General features: G+C 37.7%; 1 protein-coding gene across 1 annotated transcript in view; it reads right to left on the minus strand.

Moving 5' to 3' along the window:
• Positions 1-1117: 1117 nt before the first annotated feature.
• The window catches only part of LOC145764605 (uncharacterized), a 37317-nt gene continuing 11387 nt past the window's right edge, over positions 1118-27047 (minus strand). Inside the window, 38 exon segments of the mRNA XM_082576235.1 lie at positions 1118-2511; positions 3153-3280; positions 3642-3705; positions 4203-4376; positions 4805-4953; positions 5343-5478; positions 5878-6058; positions 6510-6698; positions 7010-7200; positions 7608-7736; positions 8005-8187; positions 8264-8425; positions 8600-8692; positions 9018-9033; positions 9447-9524; positions 9883-10062; positions 10345-10501; positions 10907-11028; positions 11399-11538; positions 11952-12086; positions 12278-12432; positions 12619-12733; positions 13923-14004; positions 14660-14797; positions 15290-15480; positions 19700-19791; positions 20088-20227; positions 20424-20560; positions 21049-21199; positions 21922-22085; positions 22438-22578; positions 23385-23569; positions 24107-24215; positions 24553-24699; positions 25018-25160; positions 25655-25808; positions 26515-26646; positions 26858-27035. Of these exon segments, the coding sequence (XP_082432361.1) occupies positions 2351-2511; positions 3153-3280; positions 3642-3705; positions 4203-4376; positions 4805-4953; positions 5343-5478; positions 5878-6058; positions 6510-6698; positions 7010-7200; positions 7608-7736; positions 8005-8187; positions 8264-8425; positions 8600-8692; positions 9018-9033; positions 9447-9524; positions 9883-10062; positions 10345-10501; positions 10907-11028; positions 11399-11538; positions 11952-12086; positions 12278-12432; positions 12619-12733; positions 13923-14004; positions 14660-14797; positions 15290-15480; positions 19700-19791; positions 20088-20227; positions 20424-20560; positions 21049-21199; positions 21922-22085; positions 22438-22578; positions 23385-23569; positions 24107-24215; positions 24553-24699; positions 25018-25160; positions 25655-25808; positions 26515-26646; positions 26858-27035 (5322 nt within the window). The 3' untranslated portion in view covers positions 1118-2350.

The following is a 27047-nucleotide window of genomic DNA, read 5'->3' on the forward strand; positions in this document are numbered from 1 at the left end:
TTAAATTCACTATTTCAAACAAGCCGTTTGCAATTAAACTCAGATTTATTTTATCCTTGCAAACGTGCCAAATTGCCCACCTCACTATCTTTTTTGGACTTCAAACACGTATTCTCCTTTACGTTTTGTCGTTTCTACTTTATTCTAGACTTCTATTATGTTGGCATGTAGGTAGGTAGGCGAGCCAAACCTATCGTTTTAGCTGTGGTGGTCAGAAATAAAAACAAACTGAACTGAAAACTGATTGATTTGAATCTTTATCCTCAGACTGAGAAAGCTTCTGGCAGAGCTTAATCCTGGCAGTTTCGCATAGCCTAAGTTACTTGTAGCCTAGAGGCTTTGAATCACTGACGCAGGCCCAGTCACCGAGATTGGCAGAGTGAAGTTTCCGATTGTTGAAGTCTTGTTGCCGGGAATTATTCCATCCATTAGGTGCCGCTGAATGGCGTTGCTCAAGCACACACCCCGAGAGTCGAACCAGCGATGCTTGATCATGAAACTTCTTTGTAGGCCTATAGCCTACCAGAAGTCACGCGCTAACCAACTGAGCTATCGGGGTGGGCAAATATAGTGCAAAACCGTAGTTAGACTACTTTAAGTGCAGTAATTCTGAGAACAATTTGCAACAGCAAAACAGAGCTTAGACCTATCACGTGAATACCTGCACCAGATAGGCCAAGCTAAACTGGCTGCCTGTGTTGCCTAGCCTACCTATCTGCGATAGCCTACAAGGATTTATTGAGACTGTTGTAGGTTAGGCTGTATATTTTCTGTCAGGTCTGTTGCATATGAATCGGTATAGTAAGCTACAGTAGTTTGAAAGAAATACAGAAGAAGGGTTATCGGACATTAGTCCACTGGGTCTTCTGGTGATGGTTTTGAATTTAACTCAACGGTTCCCTATCTTTTTGATGCATTCCTTCTTTTGCTGATTTTTGAACTTTTCAAGCTATATCATTCATGCAGTTGCGTTAATTAGACATGTTCTTATTAGAATAACTAGTTTTGCTTTGAAACACAATAGTGAAACAGTAAACGAATATCAAACCTTTCTATTGGGTGCCCAATAAGCTGCATTTGTTGCTTAAGCCTTCCTTTCGTGAAAATTTTGGATAGATTGGAATGTACAGACAACTTTAATGAAAAATTGCACTTTTCGACGAGTACTCTTACAGAACAAACAAAATGATTTAAGCCAAACAAACGGAAAAAAGAACGCGTTCACAGTTTGCAGGTTACAAACCAAATGAGATACACGAATCCATTGTCAGTGTTTCTTTTGGGTTATGGAGTTAAAAGGGTACCATGAGAGTTTGAAGTTGTATCGATTAGTCATCAACATTCATGAAGTTGTTGGCTATAGTGAATTATATAAACTTTTTTCGAAATTACTTGACAAAAACCTTTTGTTTATTAGATTCCGTCGGAAATTAACCACCTAACTCGACAGAAAACATTTTTTCTCTCGTTTTTCTATGTTTTGGCTATTTTCTTTACAATCGTTCATTTACGTTTTGCAGATTTTGTGAAAGCACAAGTGAGTGATCAGAAAGCCACTCAATTTGATTAAAGTGCTTGCAAAGGTGGGCGAAATTTGAATTGAATACATACATTGTCAACGTTCTGCCATTCTGTCCGTTCTGTCATACGTTCTGCCACCCAGATTATAATGAACTTGATTAAGTGCGCTACCAGGTGTCATGTCAATTGACATGGAAAACTAAAAGAAAAATTTACTTTGAAATGAAACAAAATACACAAAGATGGATTGTCACATTTGTGACAACCATATAAAATTAACACAATGCAAAGGAGTAAAATTATAAACAATGACGGGTTTAGTGTCACAATGAAATAACATGACAAATACTGTAGGCTAAATGCAATAAAGCACTGTTCGTGCAGCTAGACAGGGCGCATCTTACAGTAAGTACAAAACACAATCAAGTAAGTAGCCAACGGCTAGAAAAACAAACAAATTTTAAAGAGCATAATGGTTCAGACTTTGCTACACGTGTCCTTTTAGATCTTCCAGTATAACACTCCATTGCATGAAAGAAAAGGCAAGTGGTATGTCTTATCGGCCATTGCTACTATAACTAACGGTTTGATTGTAGCTTCGCAAAGTTAATCCAAAAGTGAAACAAGAAAGCATGAGGCGAGTAGCCAGTTTTTTAAGTTTTTATGTCAACAATGAAATATGCCAATACAAGAAGTTATTCCCAGATAAATTTCTTTTATGCATTGAAAGAAATGTTTTAATCAATCTGTTAAGAACTTTGAAAATATTTCGGTTGCTTCTATTGCTCCATTGGTGCGAGTTTATGGTCTATCGTTGTTCCTCAGATGGTTAGGCCGTGCTGTCTCCCAAGGTAGCGCCAGCGTCCTTCTCAAAGTGGACGTTGTCAAATCCGGCCTGGTTAGATTTCTTTTCACTTGATGTCGCCATGTTACCGGTCACTGAGTAGAGCTTGTTGACGATTCCGGAAGAGAAGTCCGACGCATCATTCGCTGGATGAAGATAAAAACTTTGACAGTACGCGCGAAAGCAAGGTTACCCCATTTTAATTTATTTTCGCTTGTGCTACACTTCCATTTTACTTTTTACGTTTAAGTTAGGAGCAAAGCCGTTAAGAGATAATTTGGGCTCGGTAGCCTATCGATAAGATTCTTGGGCCCCAAATCGAGGCACTTCTAAGAAAAACGCACTATGTCGAAAGAATGCGCGGTGGTTTATTTAAGTTCCTGGATCCCTTGGAAAGAATAAGGACCACTAAAGTCAACTCGGGTTGAAAGGTACCTTCTGGACCCATGTAAACGGTAGGTTTACTGGTTAGCAATGTAGACTAAGAAAAGCTTTGCTAACCCTAACACTATCAGAAAGCTTTGCTTGGATCACTCAAGTACTGGTACTAGTACCACTTGTAGGCCTACAGTAGATAAAGTTGTTTGGTTTCCCTGTCTCTGAGTTTGTAGGTTTAATTTTAAAGTTTTCTTTTATAGAAATCGAGACATTATTATGCTAAAATATCCCGTTAACTGATTCCCCTTCGAGGCTGTAGTTGATGTGGGTTGCTCAAGTTACTAGGCAAGCATTCGATTCTTGCAAACTGTCACCACCAAAGCAATCAAGAGTTTTCATGAAAACTTACTTAGTTTGGACACGCTTGGCCCGTCACCTCTCGTGCAGTAGAACGCCACACCAACGACGACAACTATGAGTACCAAGGAGCCAATCACTGCTCCTGCTATCACGCCCGCGTTGCTGATTTTAGCTGCAAAGTAAAGAATGTAGAAATCAGGCAAGCAATGTTGTTATTTTATGATTGAGAAACGTTAAGCGAAAGTTTTACAATGTATTAGTAAAAATACAGAAAAACTACAATTGGTAGGCTTTTATTTTAAGATTATATTATTAGTATTTTACGAAATCATTTCTTTTTATTTTCTGTATGTAGTTCAAAAACAGGTTTTAAAACAAACTATTTACAAAAATTAGTCAATCTCAGACATTAGTTTGAAAAAAGACGACAACCGTATTTCAGTAAATGTAACGCTGTGATTCGAACAACAGTCTTCTTTGGTGCAAGAGCACCAGCTTTTAACGAATCTTAAATAATCATGTGAAGTTTATCAATTCCTTACTTTGTGTTGGAGCAGGAGAGGTGTAATGGATAATATTCCCGTTTTCGTCGGTTCCGATAACTAAAACAACGAAGCAAAATTGTTGTACAAACGTTGTTTTAAACCAAATAGCTGGTGATATTTAATTAAAAATTTAGCATATGCAACATTCAGTCAAATCATCAACACAGCCAATACAATTGATCTAGACCTGAGATCTAGACCTACGTAGGCTACATGTCAATATTCGTGCGTCTTGATGTGCCACAAGTACTTTCAGTAAGTTCTGTCTTATAATTTTGGCTTAAGCTTTAAGATTTTAATGGTGGTGAGTCCTATGGTTTACGGACATACTTTTCACAACCCGCAGGTGGCCTTGATCTTAAGGTAATATTTTTTCTGCAACACTAACCTTTCTTCTACTTTATTTTTGGGCAAAACTTTCAAAAAAGGAGTGTTATAACCTACTTACAAATGCTATAAAATGAATAAATACAAATACAACAACTGCACAATGATGACAAATGTCTATCCCATTTAATCAGAAAACATTTCACAACAATAAACCCATCACTCACCTTTTGGCACTCTGCACAAGTATCCCTTCTGATTGGCACAGTTGAGATCATTCCACTTCCCAGAGTCGCCATACATCTCTACGCAATCCTCACCTTCTTCTCCCACATCGTTCGGCTCCCCATTTGACCAATACGTGAAACTGACAGGTCGGTAGTCTGTCCACGACCATCCTCCTGAAAATGGTGGAGTAATGTTAAACTATTGATTAAGTTTGTATTCTAACACTGTGTGACGAATTTGCATGCTTGAGCTTGGAACTTTTCCAAAACAAGACTTTAAACAACTGCTTATACTAAGATTTGATTCTTGCAAGTTTAAAAAGTAAATTTGCGATACTTTTGGCGTTCCTTACATAGCGGCCAGAAAACATTACTGGTGTGAAATTAGCAGACAAATATGTTCCTATATTCCTTCGGTTGTCATAGTAGAATGACACTGTGTTGTTTTACGTCAAGGAATCACCAGAAAGTTGCTTTAGGAAGTTTTGAAATATTCATTAGTTGTGTTGTAAAACTTGCAGACCGCCACTCTGCAGTAAAGGTTAAACTACAGAACAAATACGTTTTTAACTGTTCAGGCAAAACTTTGTATTGGCTTTCACCTTGTCCGTTATCTTTCAGGCCGATCCACACGGACTCGGTACTATTGAACCATTCCAGGATCGCCTCCAACTCCAACCTGGAGGTGAAGCTGGCAAGGTTACCGGTCTCCAACTTGCACATTTCTTCAGCATCTGTCCACGTTAATCCTCTGCAGTGAAAGAGTTTGTTGGTTTATTAAATTGAACACTTGAAATAAAACATCGTGCAATAAACTACTTTTGTTGTTTCAATGAAAATAATTTCCAAGTTAATACAGAAAGCTAATATTTTAATACCAGCGATTAGCAATTTATATTTTTAAACGGTTATTTAAGGTCAGCATGTCATGTTTGTTGGTTTATTAAATTGAACACTTGAAATAAAACATCCTGCAACAAATCGCTTTTATTGTTAGAATCAAAACAAAACAATTTCCAAGTTAATACAGTAGGCTAATATTTTAACACTAACGGTTAGCAATGTGAATGTTTAAATGATTGTTAAGGTCAGCATGTCCTGGCGATCTTTTCTAAGTATTAATTTCCTAAAATATCACACGGAAACTGCTTTTCAACTCACAGCTCTGCATCATTTCCATCCGTAAGGAAGGAATAATAACAGTATCCCCCGTACGCGTACCAGGAAGGGTCTCTACAGTCGCCCTCAACGTAACCAGGGGTGGTCGGGATTGACACTGCAAAAGTAAGCCTGTCGTTGCACTTCTAGTAGATTTTTAATGTTTTCTTTCATAAAAACATAATAATAACGACGATCATCCAACCAAGTATCCTACAATGATTCAAAAAACAACTAAAAAGTGGTAAAAGTTTGTAATTTTTTAAGTACATACTGTACGTAGTTGCTAGTTTGATACACAGAAAGTTATTATTCCACAATTAGCGAAGTTGCTTGCTGAAGCCAATGCTAGATATCAATGCAGGCCTGTTATGTTTTGCCATAGTAGGATATTTATAAATTCTTGAAGTGCAAATAAAAAATTGTAAAAAGCGACAAAATCATTGTCATCAATGAAAGCTGCAGCAACAAAAACTACAGTTCTCCTGCTGATAATAATGTACGGATGATCTCCTACCTGTCGATGTCTTGCAAACAGACATGTGTTGCTCTCCACAGTTGGCCGTAATCCATTCCGAACCAAGAACAGAATCTTTATTCAGAACGCAGTTTTTGGTTGTGTCAGCCGACGGATTGCCTTCTCCCCAGTTGGTTATCCACACGGGCCAACCATCCATCCACATCCACTCGTAAGTATCCTGCATCGACAGCATCAGAGCATTCGGTTAAGCATGGAACTATTAGGTTGTTAAATGTTTAAAACAGAATTGTACTGTAAACATCAAATGATGATGGTTCACTTCTTGCGGGTGTATCGCACCTACACACAGGCCTCAATCAGCACTAACCAGGCTGGAATAGCTTACATAAGTAGTGAGCCTTTGATAATTTCAAATTTTCAAGTGTCAATCATGGTGATCTTCCCTTGTGAGTTGATTAAAATCTCTACCTACAATTATGAGAAACTACCAAAAGCACTCGTTTGTAGGAATGGAACCCTGGACATAATCAGGCTAAGTAGTAGATGAAAATGAAAGGTTCGTTGTAATTGGAACCAATAAGAAGTTGCCTACATTAAACGATCAAGAACAATTATTAAATATTTTAGAAATCTCATTACATTACGAGCCTTCAAGGCTCAAAACTCACCGGGTTCAGTTTCATGCCCAGCCAGGCTGTCTGATCAGTGATGTAGCTGGTCAGGAATGCCTGATCGTACATGGATTGGAGGCTCGCCAGGTCTGCACCGTTCTTCTGGCAGTTGGATCGAGCGTCGTCAAAGGTTCGGAGTTGGGTGTCCAGGTAGAAACACATGTAGTCGTTTCCAATTGTGTCGAACTAGACCAAAGGAAAAAAGTTTTATAACGATAGAAAAAAAAGTAAAAAATATATATGTTGCAAATCTCAACTGCAGTTGTTTCAATCATTTTGGAGTAAAATGGTAACCTTCTCTATACGAAGAAGGAAGTTATAATAATAACTGAAGAAAGCTATCTACATCTATATCAATGGCATGCCAATTAAAATAAGCCTAAATCAATAAAACATGGAGTAAGTCTATCTGTTTTTGTGAATTTGCTAGGGTTTGTCAACTTTGAGGTCACCTTTGTTTCTGTTACAACAGCCTACAACAAGAATCTCAGTCTTACCTGCATCCAACCAGACTTGCACTTCTTATTATTGTTTATTTGTTGTCCATCTGCGACGTTGGGATCCTTTCTCATTGAGCAGACAAATGGGATGTTATTTTCACACCGATTATCGTTCCATCGGCCTACAATCGTTTCCTGGCGATACAGCTCAACACAATCTTCATTTCCATCGACAGAGTTTGGTTCCCCTTTAAAACAGAACGTCGTGAGAAGCTGCGAGAAGCAGGCAGCCATAGTGTTCATATCAGGACACACGACAATTAGCCCTTTCCAAAATAAAGCTGAAGTTAGATGATACCATTTGAAATTTATTCAATGCCAGATAAACGTTTTCTGTCAATTCTCAGCCTACTATAATTTGTCGTTTATAAAACTTTTCAGCAACTGTCGTGAAATGTACCTAATCACTATCCCCTTACGGTAATCCTACCCGTCAGCATTTGTACGATGCTAGGTTTTTGATAAGTAGCCTACATTAGTTGGTTAAAAATAGAAAATTATACTGTTTAGTGTTTGATTATAAATACTTTACTTATATCTTAAGTCTTTAAAAGCAAGAAATGCACAAATTGAAATCAGAAATCAAGGATTTCACCTTGATTCCAATTTGTATATGTGACTTCATCTCCGTTTGCCCACACAAATGGCTTGCTGTGCCACATAAAGGAGCTCAGGCCTATCCACATGCTGTTGTAGCTACGGAGGGTTTGGGCGGCGACGAAAGCTGAAACAGAGATGAAAATGTTAATGGATTGAACGGGAAAATAGTTCACATAAGTTGTATGCAGAAATGAAAATTTGATATTAAGTTAAGTTAAAAATGTAACAACCATCCGAGTTTCCTTTTTGTAAAGAGGACCTCTTGACCTTGCATATAGCCAGAAAGAACGCTCCCTTCTTCATAACGAGATCTAGTTGATTGGACGCAAAAGGTAATTTCACTTGTTTCAAAGCTTTTTATAGATCATGTTTTAGAAAACAGTCCAGCTTACCGTTTTCGTATTTGTTATGAATGGTAGCAAGACTCCCTCCCAATTGTGTGCATGTGAGCTGGGCAGTCTTCCAGTCCGCAGAGCAGGATGGGTCATCGGTTACGGTAGGATCGCAAATGTTGACATCTCCATGAACTTGGAAGCAGTAATTGCCATACATGAGCCAATTAGATGGGCAACCACCTGATGAGAACGAGAAGACAGGTTAGATGCCGCAAGGTATGCGATACGTTTTGATGTATGGCGGAATGATCTTTACCTGGAGCTGGTGAAGTGGGTTGGGGATCAATAGGGGGTCCACCTGGATACTTCTTGCAAACGAACCCTCCATACTTCATCCCACAATTTGCGTCATTCCATTTTCCACTGTCTTGGTACATCACCACGCATTGTTCCGATCCCAAAGAGTCGTTAGGCTCTCCTGAAAAAAATGAATAACCGTTAAGTTCTGATTCGAAAAATATTATCTCAAAAGAAATCAAGCAAATAAAAACATTTTTTAAACCTATTTTTTATGCTCTTTCTTCTTTAGATTAAACTGACACAAAACCTGGAATCATCAAAAGATATCAATGTTGAAAAAAAATCTACTCACCTGGATTCCAATAAACAAAGTCCACTGCTGTTCCATCAGTCCACATATACTCTCCATTAAAACCACCCATTTCTTTGAGACCAATCCAAAACCTGTCAGTGTACAGCAACCCGGCGTCGGTCTGAATCAAAAAGTAGAGCATTATTAAGCAGCCATCGACTAATAGCTGAAAGCATGCTTGATAACAATCATACAATAATAAAAATAATAATCGTGTTTTTATTTACGCCCATTGCGATAACATACAGTACACTGCGATCACAGATGCGATACAACAGACTACAAGAAGCAGCGAAGTGACATATAGACTTCGAGTCAGATGCTCCCCTTATTTTGGCTTGCCATGAAGTAGTGTCTTTGCCGAGACACTGCGATTTTGAGCGGTGTCGAACCCACGTCCTTTCGAACGTCGCGCAGACGGTCTCACCACTCGGCTACGCAGCTGGCAATAGGAAAGTCCAGTGGTGTAATGCACAGTAAAATAACCGGCAGCTTCTTTGAAATCGGTTAAGCGTGTTTAAAAAGGCTTTATTGGCCAATTTCAAATATAAGTCTAGCGGTCTCGATGTAATAGTCAATGGCATCATACATCATATCTATTTTGCATAGAGTCACTCTAGTTATATAGAATCCAGTTTCATTTTTCAGACTGCCAGGTTAGATAATTAATCTTTCTTTTGCTGTAAGCCTACGCCTGCCTAAGAAAGTGCCGGTGATAGAAACCATAGAAGCCAAAACAAAAGCCAATACACTTTTACAATGTAAACTAAAAACACACGTTTTTAAAAATCTTATTTGAAAACACATTCCCCTTCCGCAGATAGTCTACTACATTATAGAAAATCACCTTGATCACATTGTTGATGAATGATTGTTCAGTGGGGGAGTGGATTGAAGCGAGTTGTCCCCCATACTGTTGGCAGGTCTGCAAAATAAACGAAGGGTCATAAACAAAAACCCAGGGGACATATATGTTTTTCACGGTTCATACAATAAAATAATAAACGTAAGTAAGCTAAATGTGATTACAATAAAATTAATTAGTTTCGTCTGTCTACACTATAAAAAGAAAATGAAACATACAGGCTAATCATTTCTCGTTTATCTATTCATTTTTTATTTCAAAGGTTATAAGACTCTGTGCAAGCCACAACTATTAATAGCCTACATGTGTTCATAATAAAAAAGAATTAAAAACCTTTGATCTTGCATTGTAGGTATAAATGATGTCACAAAAAATACATGTCATGCAAAAGCAAATATACAATAATTAAGCCTTTTACCCTTTCAGCCACGTAGACGTCCACAGCTGTTTCATTGCTAAAGAAGTAACACATGCTGTTGTACTTCATCCATACTCCTCCGATTGTGCTGCCACAGCTTGGGTCGACTACTCCTGTTGGAGGTGAAGTCGGTTCAGGAACATCCACACCTTTTGGGACTTTGCAAATCCAATCTAACCCCTGCAAACCCAAGGTTTTGCACACTTGAATTGCTTGCCAAATCATCGTAAAGTCAAAAGCTGGACAACTAACTTATCATGTCTTTGAATTAAAAAAGTGCATTAGACTCTTTAATACAATTTGTATATCCACTCTGAAATAGCTACAAATTAGTTTTAAAGCTTACTTGAAAACAAAACACCTCAACAGATTCAATGACATTAATTGAAGTATCCTATAATTGCTTGAAAACGTTTTGGTAAAAGAAAATCATTGGATAAGTCTACATCTGTTTATGCTGACCTGTTGACAATTCAGGTTGTTCCACACACCGGTACGAGTGACTTTATCGTACTTCATGGACACACAATTATTGTCAATGGCTGATGAGGGGTTGCCGAGCCCCCAGTTCAAGTACTCAGTCGGAGACATGTCAGACCACTGCCAACCAGATCCCCCTCTGTAATGAAAGCAATATGAACCATAACAATTATGGTTTATAATAATCAATCAATTTCAACTTCAGAAGTTGAAAGTAAAACAAACCAAGTAAACGATTTGGACCCGGAACGCTGATATTCCAAGTTAATCATGTTTGAACCTCGTTTAACTTTAAAAACATGAATAAACCAATTTAACAACCTTGCGTTTCCATCAATCTCGAAGCTCACTGGAAAGTCTTCGTGATGTAATTCACAAACAGTTATTCCGACGTAATAGACATCAAGCGCAATAGCAAAAAAAAGTATTAACAAGATCTAGTGTGGCCAGATCGATAATGCTCCAAGATAAAAGTGTTGTTTAGTGGATATCCATAATCAGAAAAGTGACCCAGAGATAAGACACCTCTAAAAAAACACTGCACCTGTTACTGAGACCAATCCACACAAACTCTGTGCTCAGGTCCAGTTGGGAAAGTTCATTAATAAGATAAGTTTCTTCATCTCTGTTGTGGATGGATACGAGATCGGAGTTGTAGGAGAGACACTGCAAGAAGGAAAAACGAGTTGGTGTAAAAGCAAGTAACAAAATAACGTGTCATAGGTTTCTTTTCAATGGCATTACTTTAAAAAAAGTTTAGCGGCCTGTTTGAGTTAGTTATAAAAAGTGCTAAGTTTGTTGTACAGCATCTTGGTGACTTCAGAACAAAATTTAAACATCGAGTCCCATAAGAAAATCCTCATAAAAATAGAGTTCAAATAAACTACAATGTTGAAAGTTTTGAGTCCAACCCATGCCCCAAAGCAGTAGCACAAAGGTGTTTGATTTTATTTCGCCTCCAGTTACTTTATTATCAAGCCATCAAGTATAGCTACATGAAAATCAATCAGTAGAAAATGGGTTGTAGCAATTTCACCTGGTGGTAAGCATTGCTCCAAGCTTGTTTTTGGTCATAGTCTCCTTCTGCTGCAGGAGCAAAGATCTTGTAGCAGTAGTTACTCTCTTCATCAGGGGTAGTCCAGTCCCACTGACACCCTCCGCTGGGAGGAGGGGTAGCTGGAAACAGAAAAGGATAAATATGTTAAATAATATATATCGTCACTTTTTGCAGTTCATCACAAAGTGCTATTAGTAGAATACTCATAACATAACACAACTTACCCAACCATTTTGAATAATGCGTTAAACTGTACTGTACTTCCATTATATTCTAAACAATTCAAACAACAGGAAAATAACGATCTGCATAGTCTGGTTGTCGATCAGAATTGTTCATTTTAATAACCTCGCTCATGTAATTATGTAAAAAGTGAAAAGAGAAAATTTTACCTATTTATTAACGTTTGGGGGAATAAAGTCAAAAGAAAGAGAAGTTTATTGGTTTGCAGATTATATCAATATTCACCCTTAGTGCAAATAAGTTCCAACATAACACAGTAGCCTATATACGATGACGACATCCCGCTTACTTGGAGGTGGAGGAGTAAACCCATCCCTAGGGAGCTCGCAGATGGTATAGGCCGTTTTGTCACATGGGTGGCTGTACCACAGACCTGTGCCGTAAGGACCGCCATAGAAGACCACGCACTCTCCCGCATCAATAGCTGAACGGAATAAAATTAAATAAATATTTTGTTTCAGTTTCCATAGACACAAAAGTATGTGTGACACAGCAATATTATCCATATTTATCAATTGTAAGATTAATTAACAGCGGTTAAATTCAACAATATAGTGACGTCCTCTAACGAACAACTGCCAAAAATATTTAAAAATAAATACACGACCCACTTACTCGGGTTGCCTTTTCCCCAGTTATCATATGTTACAGGATCTCCACTCTCCCAATGCCAAGCCACCCCTGTTTCCTGTGACACGGTTGCATGTAGTCCAAGCCACCACCTTTTGTCCTCAGCTCCTATTACTGTGTGGAGGAAGCTTTGGGTATACCTGGAGGTGAACGAATTACATCAATCAAGACCACTTAACAAAAGTATTCATAAAATCTTAGAGTCAAAATTAATTAAATAGGCTTTAAAACAAAACACAATAAGATTAGGATTAAAAATGTAGCAATTATGCCTCTTCGAGTGCACCCTTATTTATTTAGATTGAAAAATAAAACACCCCACTGACTTGTCCATGACGTGAACCGGTTGTCCTCCTTGCTTGGCACAGAAATCCTCGTTTTGAGATTCTGTGACCAGATCCCGTTGAAACCAATAGCACATGTACTCGTATGCGAACCAACCTGATAATGCATGAACATTGGAACAATCAATTTTTCAATTATTACTCTGGTGATCACATTGGGGTCTGCCTTTTAAAGTTATCACCATCAAGTCACCATGTCAGTTAGGAGTGTTAGAATTGGAGGGTCATCTTTGACGAAAAGTTTAGATTTTCTATTTTCGACCTTTCAGCAAACTTACGGAAAGAAATTTAATGTCTTTGTGCGAATCTTTGTTTTCCTCGAGCCGACGATAACTTTCACAAAAAAATTTCTCTCTTTCGCGCCCAGCATCATTTTGAAATGATTTGCTGTTTAATGCGAAACGCCCAGCATCATTTTAAAATGATTTGAGGTTTTATGCTAAACGCCCAGCATCATTTTAAAATGATGCTGTTTGATGCGTGATATAAAAGTTTGTCTTTGTAGCAGAATATCTATAAATTTACTGGTCCCTTGTAAAATGCTTATTTTATTGATATTCTCGTGTTTTTCAAAAAAAAATTTGCTTAAGTTTGACAAAGTGTGGTTACTTTGGCCAACAGTTAAAAGAAAAGTATGTACTAATAGAAACAAGGCATGTTTGATTTTTCCTTGACACTTCATATCATTAGGAAGTCCACTGAAGAAAAAAAATCTTTTTAGGTGCTACAGAAAAGGTGGGAGTATTTTTTTTGTAAGATGCTTCGATTTCACAAAATTTTTAACAAAAAAAAAGGTTAAAAAGTATACATTTTGAAAATACTGCATCTTCAAATATATTGTATTAGGAAAGTAGGTTCTAACATTTATAGTCAGAACTTGAAATTATCTTTCCAATGAGATATTCCATGTCAAAATACACAATCGGTGTCACGCGTGTCAACTCGTTAAAGTTAGAGAAAAAAATAGCAACAATGCCTGGGTTTTGCAGTCAAACCGTGCAAAATCGCTGGGCGCGAAAGAGTTAACTACTGTATCAACCGACAAAGTCCAAAAGCTACATTTGTGAGGCAAAAGCATTCAATTTCTCGAAAAGTGATTGCCTGGTTGTAAAAATTTTGAACCAGGACGATGTCGTATTTAATTTACTACTCCTATCTTCTCTATTTGAAGTTGTTGAGTTATTTTTTAGTTTTTCGATATAGTTTATTTTAATCAAGATATCTAAGCTTGAAATTTTCCTTTCTATTGAACATAGAGCACCAGATTGGGATATAATTCAACGAACCGTCTTTACATCCAGGGGCAGGAGTGGGCACTGCTGCATCATCTTCAGTATAGTAAGCTTTGTATTTTTTGCAAACAAAACCCTAAAAATAGAAAAGGATTGGGATAAATGGATCGAAGATAAAAAGTGATTTATGCAAACTTTAAATGAGTGCTTCACAATGTAGATATTAACGACCTGTTTTAGCCTGATGCTGCGAATTCGCTGTGGTAATAGCGAATTGCACTAGCCTTAAGAACACAGTTTCCTAGTCATGTGTTACGACGAATGGTGTTAAAGTCAGTGAGTCGTTCTTTAATGTGGCTCTTTTGCTTGGCCTGAGGCTGCAGTCTGTTGAGTTTCTCTGTTGTTAGGCGTTATCAATCTATTCAACCGAATGTTCGGTTGGAAACTCATCTACCTTACCTATGACCCAATACAACACATAACCATGTAGATCTACTTAATAATGTGTGGTTTGTGATCCTGCTCATCCGTAAATAGTGAAGTAACATCAATTTTTTTTCATGCAATCGAAAAAAGTCAAAACTTTGAAACTGTGCAATAAATCAAAGTGTGGATCTAGGTATGAAACAAACATGGTAATAAAAAGCATGTAAAGAAGAAATACGGCCCACGTAGGCTACATTCAGTTTTTTTCGTTAGGCACTAAAAACTGTACGACTTTTTATTTCGAACAAGCAAGGTCCACTGGTGACTTGAGACAAGTACCAATATGCATCACAACTCTCAATTACCGATACGTCAGCACAGTCTGCGTCATTCCAAGAACCCGCTATTTTGTAATCTTGTGTGGTTCTGTACATTTCGACACAGTTTTCTGATTTTCCTTCCCAGTTGTTTGGCTCTCTGGACTTCCAGTTTGTGTAGGTCACCTAAAATAATAAAAGTATATTGTTCGCAATTTTTTCAGAGTTTGGGAGAATCCAGTTAACTATGTAAGAATTATACAAACCATAAAACGTAAAATTTTTCTGAACAAATGTTTAGACTAGATGTAGAGTGCTAGACTAAAAATTGAATTTATGAAACCACAAATGGCATTTTAAACTGATGCTACAAATATGACGTAGAAAAGATTCAGGTTTCAAACAATCAAAATTTCTTTTTTCAAAAAACAACAAATAAACAGAACCATATTTTAAAAATTCAAAAATAAAACAAATAAACAGAACCACATTTTAAAAATTCAAAAATAAACAGAAAAAAAATGTTAACATAACATTAATCACAGTTTTCACTTGGCATTGTTGTGAGTTAAAATTTTCATTTTTCTTAAATTGTGTCTGCTGTTTTAAAAGTTATCATTTTCTTATTTTCAACCAATCATTAACACTAAAACTCGCTATAAAGAATAGCCAACATACTGGTTCCCCGTCCGCCCATTCATAAGTGTAGAATGATCTCAGGTCGTTCAGGCCAATCCATAAGTCGGTGTAGTTTGACATGTAAATGGTCTGTATGAGGAAGTCTTGTTCTAGCTGGTCAAATACCGATGCTAGATGGCCTCCCACGTTTACACAGTAAGCTTCACTCTCACTCCAAGTCAAAGCAATGTCTGTGGATGAAAATCAAAAATGCATAATGTTGATAAATCAACAACATACAAATGTGATAGGAACATACAAAAATGAACATACAAATCAACATCACATAAATACCGTGAATTTCTTCTCGACATCACAAAGTCAGTGTACGTTAAGGTTTGTTTAGGCGTTTCATACAGACCAATTCTTTTATTAGATATCGATTGATTCAAGTCAAGAACAAGTACCATTCGAAAGTTTGCATTGGTTAATGTCTAGCTAGTATCAAAGATGATTTTAAAACATAATGAGAGTCAAGGACATACTCAGGAGGGGGGGCAAATATGGTAATTGCAAGGGGGGCAATTGCCCCCAATTAAATAAACAGCTCACACTCCGTTACAGGATCATTTGACAAAGTTTTACTATAAAGTTGAGCTGAAGGTACTCTTAGAATATGCATTAAAGTATTATTTTCAGAATTTTCTGGGGGAGTTTCTTCACATCCCCTTGTAAATGTTCTGCCTTCAGTAAATTTTTGCAGGCTCATTCATATGTGCAAAAATAATTTTGTGCTGCCTACGCCCCTGATGACAGTAAAGTCTTTACATGTCTGAAAGTAATAACTTTACATGCAATTAAGTTGTCGAGTTAGCCTATCGTTTGTTCAACATTGTTAAAACCATGGTGACCTCTAGTAAAAGGTCATGTCAACGCTTGAGAGATTTCTTCGACTGGCGGCTGATTTTAAATCGCGGCTGGAGCTGCAGTGCGAGTATCGTACGTTTAGAGCGTAGTAAACTTGTGAGCAGTGCAAGTACAAGGTATTGTGTAAAGCAAAAGCAGTGTTGCTTACAAAGTATTGCGTCCTAGTGTTGTGTAAAAAAATTTCTGTAGATGATGATTTGCCCCAATAGCCTTGTGTGCAGTCAAGTAGGTTTCACATACTAGCTTACACGAGTATAATGGTAGGTCTAAGTTGCACCCTACTAAAACTGTAGAAAAGCTGGTTTGTTTGGAGTTTTAGATGTGAAATAGGTTGGTTTACACCATAAAATGCACAGAAGCAACTATATGATGTTGTATGGTATTCCTTTCTGCATTGTTCAGTTTTGAATAACTGTCTTGTATGCTAAAATCTAGGTAAATGAGTCTCTCTCCAAAATTTTGTTTGCTACCTACACCTATGTCAGTAGTTGGCCTATAATGACTGTTTTACCTTTAGTTGTAAACCTACAGTGAAACAAATACAGTATAATAAGTTGATAAGAAGAAATGCAATTTAAATTTTCTGTCCCTGGTTGAAATAATGAAGTTAAGCAGGCTCATTCCATTGCCAGAGAAACTTACATCATGTGGGTGAAAAATGGGAAACAACGGAATGGTTATCTGTATGAGTTGATGCAGAATAAACGAAAGGAGTTTAAAAAAGACTTTCGCCGTTGTAAAAATGCCTCTGAACAACATAGAGCTAATGCACTTGCCTCAGCACTCAACTTTGACAGCTCACAAAAGTCATTTTGGCAGAAGGTAAAAAAATCTACTTGCAAAAATAGTTCTCTTCCTGTAAATGTTGGTGGAGCAAAAGGTCCTGAAGCTATTGCTGAGATGTGGAAGCATCATTACAGCTCCTTGCTAAATTCCAGCAAAACCAACACTGAAAAAGAATTTGTTAACTCGTATATTTCTTCTAAGGATAAATATCATAATTTTTTCAATATTTCGTTGCAACATGGACACAGTTGGTCCCTTGCTTGCCAAACTGCCATTAAATCGAGCTGCTGGTGCTGATAAAAAAGTTTCAGCTGAACATCTTGTTTATGCTGATTATTCTATTCGTTTTTATATTAGCGTACTTTTTAATATGTGTCTTAGTCATAGTGTTGTACCAAACTCTTGCTTGGACACTGTTCTAGTCCCAATTGTAAAGAGTTTGAATGGCGACATTCAAGATTCAGGTAACTATAGACCTATTGCTGTAGCTACAGTAATCTCAAAACTGTTTGAACGTTTTATTTTGAATCATCTATTGCCTTTTTTGAATACTAGTGACAATCAATTTGGGTTTAAGTCTGGCCATAGTACTGACATGAGTATTTTCTTATTAAAACAAGCAGTGTCCTCTTATATCAGTCATGACACTCCTGTATATTCTGTTGTTTTTTTTGATGCTTCAAAAGCCTTCGACAAAGTCAATCATCATTTATTGTTTAAAACGCTTATCACACGCAACGTGCCTATGTATTTTGTTCGCGTATTGAAATACTGGTATAGTAAACAAACCATGCAAGTGAGGTGGGGAGGTCACCTGTCCCAATCATTTAATGTGTCCAATGGAGTCAGACAAGGTGGGGTGTTAAGCCCCTATCTTTTTGCGGTATATATTGATCAGCTTTCTTATGAGCTCAATAAAACAAAAGTTGGTTGCTATGTTGGCAACTCTTGTCTAAATCATATTATGTTTGCTGATGACATTTGCTGCATCTCGCCTAGTTTGTGTGGCTTACAAAATTTGTTAGATGTTTGCCACAAGTATGCTGTTGAACCTGAAATTACTTTCAATTCTAAAAAGTCATTTGGTAGGCTATGTTATTTTCCCCAAAAAAACTTTTATCTTTCACGTGCTCCTCTGCTACATCTAGGTAAATCTGAAATTGTGTTCACGGACTCTGTAAAATACCTGGGTGTATTGATTGAGAGTTCTCTCTCAGATGAAAATGATATTTCAAGGCAGGTACGCTCTCAGTACTGTGCTGCAAATAATGCAAAATCTCATTTCGCTAAATGCTCACCCGCTGTAAAAAACATTGTATTTCGCTCTTATTGTATGTCCTTTTACGCATCCCAGTTGTGAAACAAGTTTAGATCTTCTAGTATAAAACGATTACATGTTGCTTACAATGATTCTTTTAGAATATTGCACAACTTGCCTCGTTATGTCAGTGCCCGTGAATATCAAGTAATGAATAATATAACAACGATTGATGCTTTATTGAGGAAAAACATGTTTTCGTTTATCAACCGTTGCATTCACTCCTCAAATCGCTTTATATCAGACCTGATGTCATCTGATTGTTTTTATCGTTCTGAATACTTTCAATTCTTCCAACGCTCATTGTATGTAAATTTGTAACAGTAGATAGCCTAGCTCATTTAGTGAAATCTTAAATCGACGGCATCCAAAGTGGCTCTCTGTGACCTTTGTGCATTTGCAGTTTGTGTATTATTTCGTTGTTTTTGTTTTTAGATATGGACAACTTCGTCTGACGCAAATAAATAATAAAATAATAATAATAATATCCGTTCAGCTAACTACAGTACAGGAGCCTACCACTGTTACAGTTGCTGCTTGTTAGTGTCAAGTTAATCATGCCATTAAAGTGCTGTGTTCCACTGTGTGAAGGAAACTATGATTCAAGCTTATCAAAATTATCAGTCTATAGGTTTCCGAAAAATGAGCAGGAACGTCTTAAATAGATTAAAGTTATCCCACGAGCAAACTTGAATGTGACGAAGCATACAGTTGTGTTGTTAAAGTCTGAAAAGTGTGAAAATATACTAGGAAGCATAATTATACTGTAGCTGCAAGTGCACATACACCGAGTGAGTTGGAAAAATCGAAGTATACGTTGGAGCATATGAGGTAAACTTCACATCTTTGTTGATTTTCAAGCAAGGTAGATTAGATCCAACAATAACGTTATGTTGATGATAATTGTGCCTTGTTAATGAATATTGATGTTTGTGTGCTACCGCTGTCAACAGCATTTATTTTTGGCTGGTTCTCAACTGATAATTATTGTAAAATCATTCAGTTATGAGATGCGTTCTTTTGCCTGATGAAGTGTGCTTTATGTACAAGAAAGCTTAGTAGAAAGGCCACATTACACTTCAGCTTGTGTGCAACTCAGTGCTGCTTGGTTTTGCTTCAAGATATCAAATTATCCGAGATAAACGCCAGACAGCAAAATCCTGACAATCAGCCTCCAGTCCAGACAGCAGTATGAGCGTTGTCAAGACCTCTTATATAGGCCACCATGGTTAAAACGTTGTGTAACACTCGATCAATCGAAACTCGACACTGAAATGTCTCAGTCAGCAAGCAATTAAATTCCTGTTACATTGATTCGGCGTTTGCAGACAATAAATCAGTCTGAAAAGGGACTAATTATCTGGCCAGGGTGAGTTTGCCAGGACGCTTATTTTTGTTGCATTGACGACTTTCTGAATCAGGTCATCGGAGTGACTTACCCGACAGCCAATAGCAGTGACTTTCGTAGGGGATCCAACCTGCTTCACAATTCTTCTCATTGTTTGTGAATGCAAAAGCAAGAGGATAGTAGCTAAAAAGAATGAAACAAAAAATTGAGTTTGATAAATCCAACGCTAATTATATGGTGCTAAAGCGTTTATCCGACAATATAGTATCAAAAACCAACTTTGTTATCAAATCAACGTTTTCAAATATTTAAATCACTGTCTGAGAATATACTACACACAAAATGTTTGAAAGATCGCTTGCATCATTTACCTTTCTCAGATACAAAACTATAAATCAAAAATCAAACAACTTGTAGCAATCATGAAACAAATCGATTGCAGTTGTCTGTAGTGTTTACTTCTACTTCGCAATGCGCACCCGTAGTCTTTTGAAACGATCGTATTCCTTGCTGATCCGCTGTACGTGCTCTGGTCTGGCTTGCGGGTAGCTGTAACCGGACCCCCTAGTCTGTCGATGATCACCCCAGCGTGAACGGCAGCGTTGCAAATTTGAGAGTTCTGCAAAGCAAAACATACAGTAGTTGTTACAGAACGACTTAAGATAAAGTTTGAAAAGCAAAGGAAAGGTAATTAAGGGTCAAAAAGATAACTTCACGGTACCCTCTATAAAATACTAAAATTAAAAAAAGGCAACAAGTTAAGGGAATGATGTCATTGGCTTAAGCGTAATCACAACATTATATCATGCACTTACCCCGGAGTATATTCCTGTTCCATAAACAACTACGTCTTTGACAACGGCAGGGCACAGACCGGGGCAGTCAGCTTGCACAATCGAACCTTCGTCTGTGAGCCCCAAAACGTCTCCGATCTCATTGCAGCTAAGCTCTCCTACAGAAGTAACAGAAAGACGATTAGTGAGTTCTAGTTTACACCTAGGTATTTCCTCAACAACTGCACTGGCGATTCCAAGCTTTGGTGGCAGTGCTTAACTATATTTATCGATGCATATACCGCAATATTAGATCCTTTCATGCACGTCCTAAACCATTATGGTTTTGCCACCTTTTCCTTTTGTTGGTTTTGTTACTGCATTTCTTTATCACAATATCATTTCTTTTGCATTCTGACAAAGAAAAATAAATTGAAATGAATTGAATCAGCTAGCAAGCTGTTAATAATCACAGCTGGAAAGCTTCAAGAATGTTTACCAACCCAAGGCTTTATTCAATTTGCATCAAATAAAGTTACAATCGAAGAAAAAATATTTATTATTTTGACGGTTCTTTTGCAAGTTCACTTATATTTCAAAACTAAACTTTGAAAGATGCTGTCTCCACCCAACGAAAATATATTTCCAATGAAATTTATACACTCACGGATAGGATTGCATCCAGTCAGATCAAACCGGAGGCCAATCATGTCCCCGGCCCAGGTGAGTGGGTAGATTCGTATCCCCTGGGTGAACACATGCTCTGACAACACGACACGCAGAGGGGTGGTTGCATCAGTGTTTCCGTTAAAGGTAACCTGGAGAATTCAATAAAATTTTCCAAAATCACAAAACAATTTAGAGTTATCAAACTTTCACATACCGTGGTATAAATTGGGCAAAATGGTTCTATCATATTTAATAAGTGGGCAACCATGTCTTGCTGGGTTAGGCAGTTACATAGATAAATCGACTAGATTTAAATAATTCGATACTTTGTGCGTGTCCAAATCAGCATATGGCGCTGTTGTGTAAATGAGTGATAAATGATTATATTGACTAAGTGGTAACTGCATCATATTGATTTGCGCAGCTTCATGAAACGATTACTCAGATTCAAGTTAACTTCATATTTTATTGCTGCCCAAACGAACATGATATTATTGTAAATAAACAAAATTAATAAGAAGTTCATATTTTTGTTACAATAAAATGCAACAGCACTTGATGTAAGTGCGCCATATACAAACTCTACAGTAACATATTTTGTGCAACATTAATTTTCAACGCAATTCAGCTTTACGGATTGTTATTAAGCAACTTTGTACACAAATTACAGCATTGTAAGCCTACTTGTTTGCCAAACTTTGCGACTTTTGTAACAACAGGGGATGGAAAATGCCTTCTCCCTCCAGCTCTCATGCCTCGTAAACCTATGCTGATGGCAAAGAAAGTTGCATGTGACAATTACTGCATTATTTTACCATTCCAAACAACTCGCCGATTGGTGGAATTCCACTCATTTCGATTTTCAACTTACAACATTCCCATCAAAATCCGTGTAATCCGTCCACTGCTGAAAAGTCTCGTCGTTGGCAATAGCAACTTTGAAGGTTGTCACGTATCTCTCCACGTCTTTCGATCCTTGGAGGATTATTCCACTGATGCGCATGTTACGTGAAAAAGTGACTTGAATCCACGCTCCTAGTAATGAAAGGTGGTACTGAAGGTTTAGGTTTGGTTCAATTATTATACCTAGGTTATAAATTGCTAAACATTTTACCAATGGAGTCTTGCTACTGTCAGATAAAGGCCATGAAGTCGTGATTCTATAAGATAAACGTTGCATCATCTACAGTCTACATTTAGTAGCAAATGTTATTTTTATTGGCAGTTTACTCTAGTAAACTAAACACAGCTATAGGTTCAGTCTTCTGAGGCATGTTGGCATTTCACTGGCTACAAGTGGCCGACCACCATTGTTGCCGACCAAGATTGTAAAAGCAACTCGGTTGTGATGTTCAAGGAAGTTGAACTTGCAGAATCGACTACTCACCAACTCCTTCGTCGGTGGCCCAACCCCTTTCTCCATTCAATCTGCCATCAGTGCCCTTGTGGTTGTTGTCCACAGCGCTGGACTGGTAGATCTGGGAATCTGTGATGGTTCCATTCTCAACGCCCAGTGGTTGGTAGCAAGCTGTGAGAAAATAATTGAAAGATATAAAATAGGTTACTCATATGAAATCTTCTAATTTGATTAAGCAGAAATAATAATATCTGTTCTCTTAAAAATAAGGTTGTTTATACACATGAGTTTTCAGGGATATCTAAAGAAGGGGATACGAAGGCTTTTATTACGTCTGACAATAGAAGGGCTTTTGTTTATCGTAAATAATCTGTGTTTATCGTAAAATGACAATTGGCACCGATAGTAGTTTAATAAATCTTGTTATGATAACTTGCATTGCGTTATTAGCATCAGGCCTGGATATTCACAACATGCTCATGGTTGCTTGTATTCAACTACCCATATACTTGCTTTACATCTAGCCTACTATAAAGGCTTTATTAAAAAAAAACAGCTTACTGGTAACTTTTCAACTGTCTTTGTAAACAAGTATTCTTTAAATATGCTCTAGGTAACATTTGCTAACTGTCTTCTGTAACTCATTGTACCAGCTGCACTACAAAACTTTCTACGATTTTAAAAAGAACCACATGTTAAAAGTACTACAAACTACCGCCCTGGGAGTGTCATGAGAATAAGGCAATCGCTGCGAGCCTTCATATCCCCTTCTCTAGATATCCCTGATGACTTTTTTTTCTTTAGTTGTACTACCGGTAGCTTACATCAATTTTTTAAACATTGTTTATTCGCTTCTTATGATCAAGTCCTATTAACGTCTGTTTTCCTTTGTAATTTGTCATATCGATTGTCCAAGACTAATTTCGATACACCTAACGATCAATGCCTTTTTTTTGAGTTATTACTCTGGTCATTACCTTTCTTTTCGCACGAGTATATGACGCTGAGGTATTTGTAAATCTGGTAACAAGGGTCGCCATATACGTCATTGGTGGCATCGAGGGTGCACAAGTCCCGGTTGTCGCACTTTGCTGCAGTAATGTCGAGAGCGTCTATCGATAAGCAACCCCCTTCTGGAATAATGGACCCACCATCAGCGCATCTGAAAAAAATACAACAATGGATGTGTGTGGTTGATGTCAATTCCAGAACAAGAAAGTTTTATTTGCTTCAATGATTGGCAAACACCATTTGATTTTACGACATTTGAACTGTGTTTTTTCGTGGGTGCGAAATCTTACAAGTTAGGCTTCAGCTTTTCGTCACAATTTGTAAATATGAGCAGTGAAGAAGTTCTGTTTTAACACTCATCTTTTTTCTAACCAGTTTGGTTTATATTTCTTGAGTCTGTACCCAATTTTTACATTTAGTAAGTAATCTACAGTATAATATGTTATTCATTATAACTTGTTGCAGAAAATGTGGTAATGAAGCCGCATGTGTGATGAAAGATATGAAATAAAACTAAATTTTAGCGAGATACTTTCTTCTAAATCTATAGTGACATTAATTTTTAAAAGCAGTGCATGTAAGATACTGTAATACTTTGCATCTTAAGTTTAGAAAAATTTTTGGTGATTTAAAAAGTGCATAGTCTAGTAATCTAAAAAAACGGGAAACACAGCGATGCTGAACTCACGTTTTGCTGTCGCTCCTTCCGTACGCGGCATGGTGGACGACGATGACGCTGTTGTCTGTGCAAACCAAGGTCCCGCTCTCTCCCTCGCAAATGTCTACTTTGATGTTTCCTAGAGGAGAACAATTTAGCCTATGAAGTGATTTGCTTCAATCAAATTGTCGGACACATTGTTTAGAAGTTACGGCTAAACGTTGCACGAAATTGAATCACGCTATGACGTTAAAACGTTTGCTATAGTCCATTTTCCAAGGAATGTTGGCAGTTAATGAAAGCAACCTCTTAAAAGTCAAGTGTGGCCTTCAATCGTATAACAGTTGTACTCCATGGTAGCATACGCTTCCGAATGTAACAACATAATCCAGTTTTTAGCTACCGCACATCAAACTACCGGTCTCTGCTGGTGTGATCGACTTTAAGATAGTAACTTGCTGCATCTCTTTACAAACCTGATGCGTCTGGCTGGATTGGGGCGATTTTGGCCAGTTTCTTGCACGCAATTCCCTTCTCATTGCCGCAATTGATGTCATTCCAAGTTCCGTCCGAAGTGTAGACCTCGACGCACTGCTCGTTGTTCTCGTAGCCGTTTGGCTCGCCTGAAAAAAAAAGTTAGGGAATTAAAGATGTAATAATTTTTTATAGTTTTGAAAAATCAGTCACTCCCTGATGTCTTGCCTGTACAGACGTTTACAAAACGCCTGTTAACTTCATAGCATCAACAAGAGCTTACCCTATAAACTTCTTGTGAATTGAACCAACTGGTAAACGACCAGTATAGCCTAGCGGTCAAAAACTTTTCATAGTTTTGTTAAATTTTTGTTGTTCACTTATGCTGTTTAAGACGTAAACCCTTCATTCACGTCCCACCGAACCTGGCTTATGAAAACGTTCATGAGCAGATCTGATCTACTCACCGTTTCTCCAAGCAAAAAAGTTGAACGGGGCACCGTCCGACCACTGCCACCCAGTAGATGTGTCCAAGTTGTTTGCTCCAATCCACATGGAGTCGGTCAAGATGATTGTGGAGAGCTGTCCTACGATGTAGCCTTGCTCTCTCCTAGGGAATGATTACAAATTAATTTCATAAAAAAAAAGATAATTAGGTCAAACAATAGGCCACTATAGCCAAAGTGCATAGATTTTAACGACTACCGGCTTACGTATTGCATCTCAAGGTGTAAATATAAACGACTTATTTCTCATCAAATAAGCTCAAACGTAAAAAGATGATAGTTCATAATGATGTATCATGACGTGCATGTAACATGATCTTTCATAATGTGTAGTCGTTGATTTCACTTGTGGGAAACGTTTATCGTTTTCTAATCATATCCAGGTTTTCGCCTGACATTTGAAGATTTATATTGAATGGGCATGGGGAGTTAAAGAAGATAATCTTATTGTTCACCTTCAAGTATGCCATTTGTGTCTTGACAAAATAATGAGTCAGTGACGAGTGCTCTGGACATTTTTTCGAACGTTCGAGCAAGCACTTTCACCACACGGCCGTTTTTTTAACCTCTGCAGCTCACCACACCACGTTCAACTTACTGTGAGTTGATGCTGAGTAGCTCTCCTCCCAAAGAGATACAATACTCCCTCGCCTGAGACCAGGTTCGCTTCTTGTAATCGTTGAAGTGATAGCAGTTGTACTCTCCGCTAGGGTCAAACGTCCAGTCCTTCCCACACCGTGTGTCGTAGTCGCCTACCCAATCATGGACAGTAATTATGACATATCAATACCATAATTTATCAAAGAAGCGTGACAGCATGAAGATTTTGTAATATTATGCCACATTTCACGTAGAAATAACATAAAAAAATTAACCGAAACATCTACTTTTAAGAAAAGCAGCTTTTGATTTTGGAAAGAAAATGTCTATTTTATTGTAGAAAAACTGCTTAAACTCATGGCACCTTCTCCAAGTACAATGGCCAAAGTCAAATTGAAGACTTCCCTAATTTTGTAACTAGGTCTGTGCAAAATCAGGCTTTCGGGCAGTCACTTAGCTTTTTGATACTTAGAACTACTTTAAGAGTAATGTTATGCGAACGAACTATTTGAAACAAACTTAAACACATGGTCACAGAATAAAATTCACAATTTAGAAGCAGTTTTAGAAGTTAGTACTTAGTTGGGCTATTTTTAGAACATAAGCCGGCGACGCATGCAGTCCTTATGGATGATCAGGTTCCAGTTGTGATAGAGTTAGCTACCGTTAATTTACAGCTACTATACTATACAGTTGTGCATTACAAAGGACAAACAAAAGCAAGCTGTGAGCGACAATACAGAGACACATTAGGTGGGATGCACTTGTCGACCTACAAGTTGAACATCATAGTCAGCAGAAAGAGAGAGAGAGTAAGATATGAACGTAACTCTTTAATGCTTTCTCAGAGTTGTCTACCTTTCTTGTAAAAACACCATGGCACGTTTGACACAGTGCTATCCCAACAGCAGCCCTTGTTGATGCATTCGAATCCATCTATTCCTGCATATCCGCAGTCCAAGCGCTCCTCTATGGAGACAGAAACGCACTCTAGAAAAAAGAATACAAAAAAAGTCTTAGAATTATGAAATTAGTGCTAAAAGGCGACACATTTTGCAAACATGAAAAATGAGTGAAAGCTGAAGCTTAACATGCCAACAAAATGAGCAGATCATTAATCAACTTGAAATTTAAAAAAAAAATTAAATATTAGCTACTCTTTCAGTATCGGTTTCATTGCATAAAATACTGCACCGCCTACCCAGGTCAGGAGAGGGAGTAGAAAGGTCGGCTCCATCGCTGTTGCATCCCAAGACTTCCATTCGAAGTGTTGGCGACTGGTTCCACGTCATCGGGTAGAGACGTATGTATGACGTCACAATTTGGCTGGGGAGCCGATTAGTGATCGGCGTGTAAGTGTTTGAGTTGGCTGTAAATGTCTGTAACAAACA

This window comes from Aplidium turbinatum, chromosome 2 (genome assembly GCF_918807975.1).
Source record: "Aplidium turbinatum chromosome 2, kaAplTurb1.1, whole genome shotgun sequence".
NCBI lineage: Eukaryota > Metazoa > Chordata > Ascidiacea > Aplousobranchia > Polyclinidae > Aplidium > Aplidium turbinatum.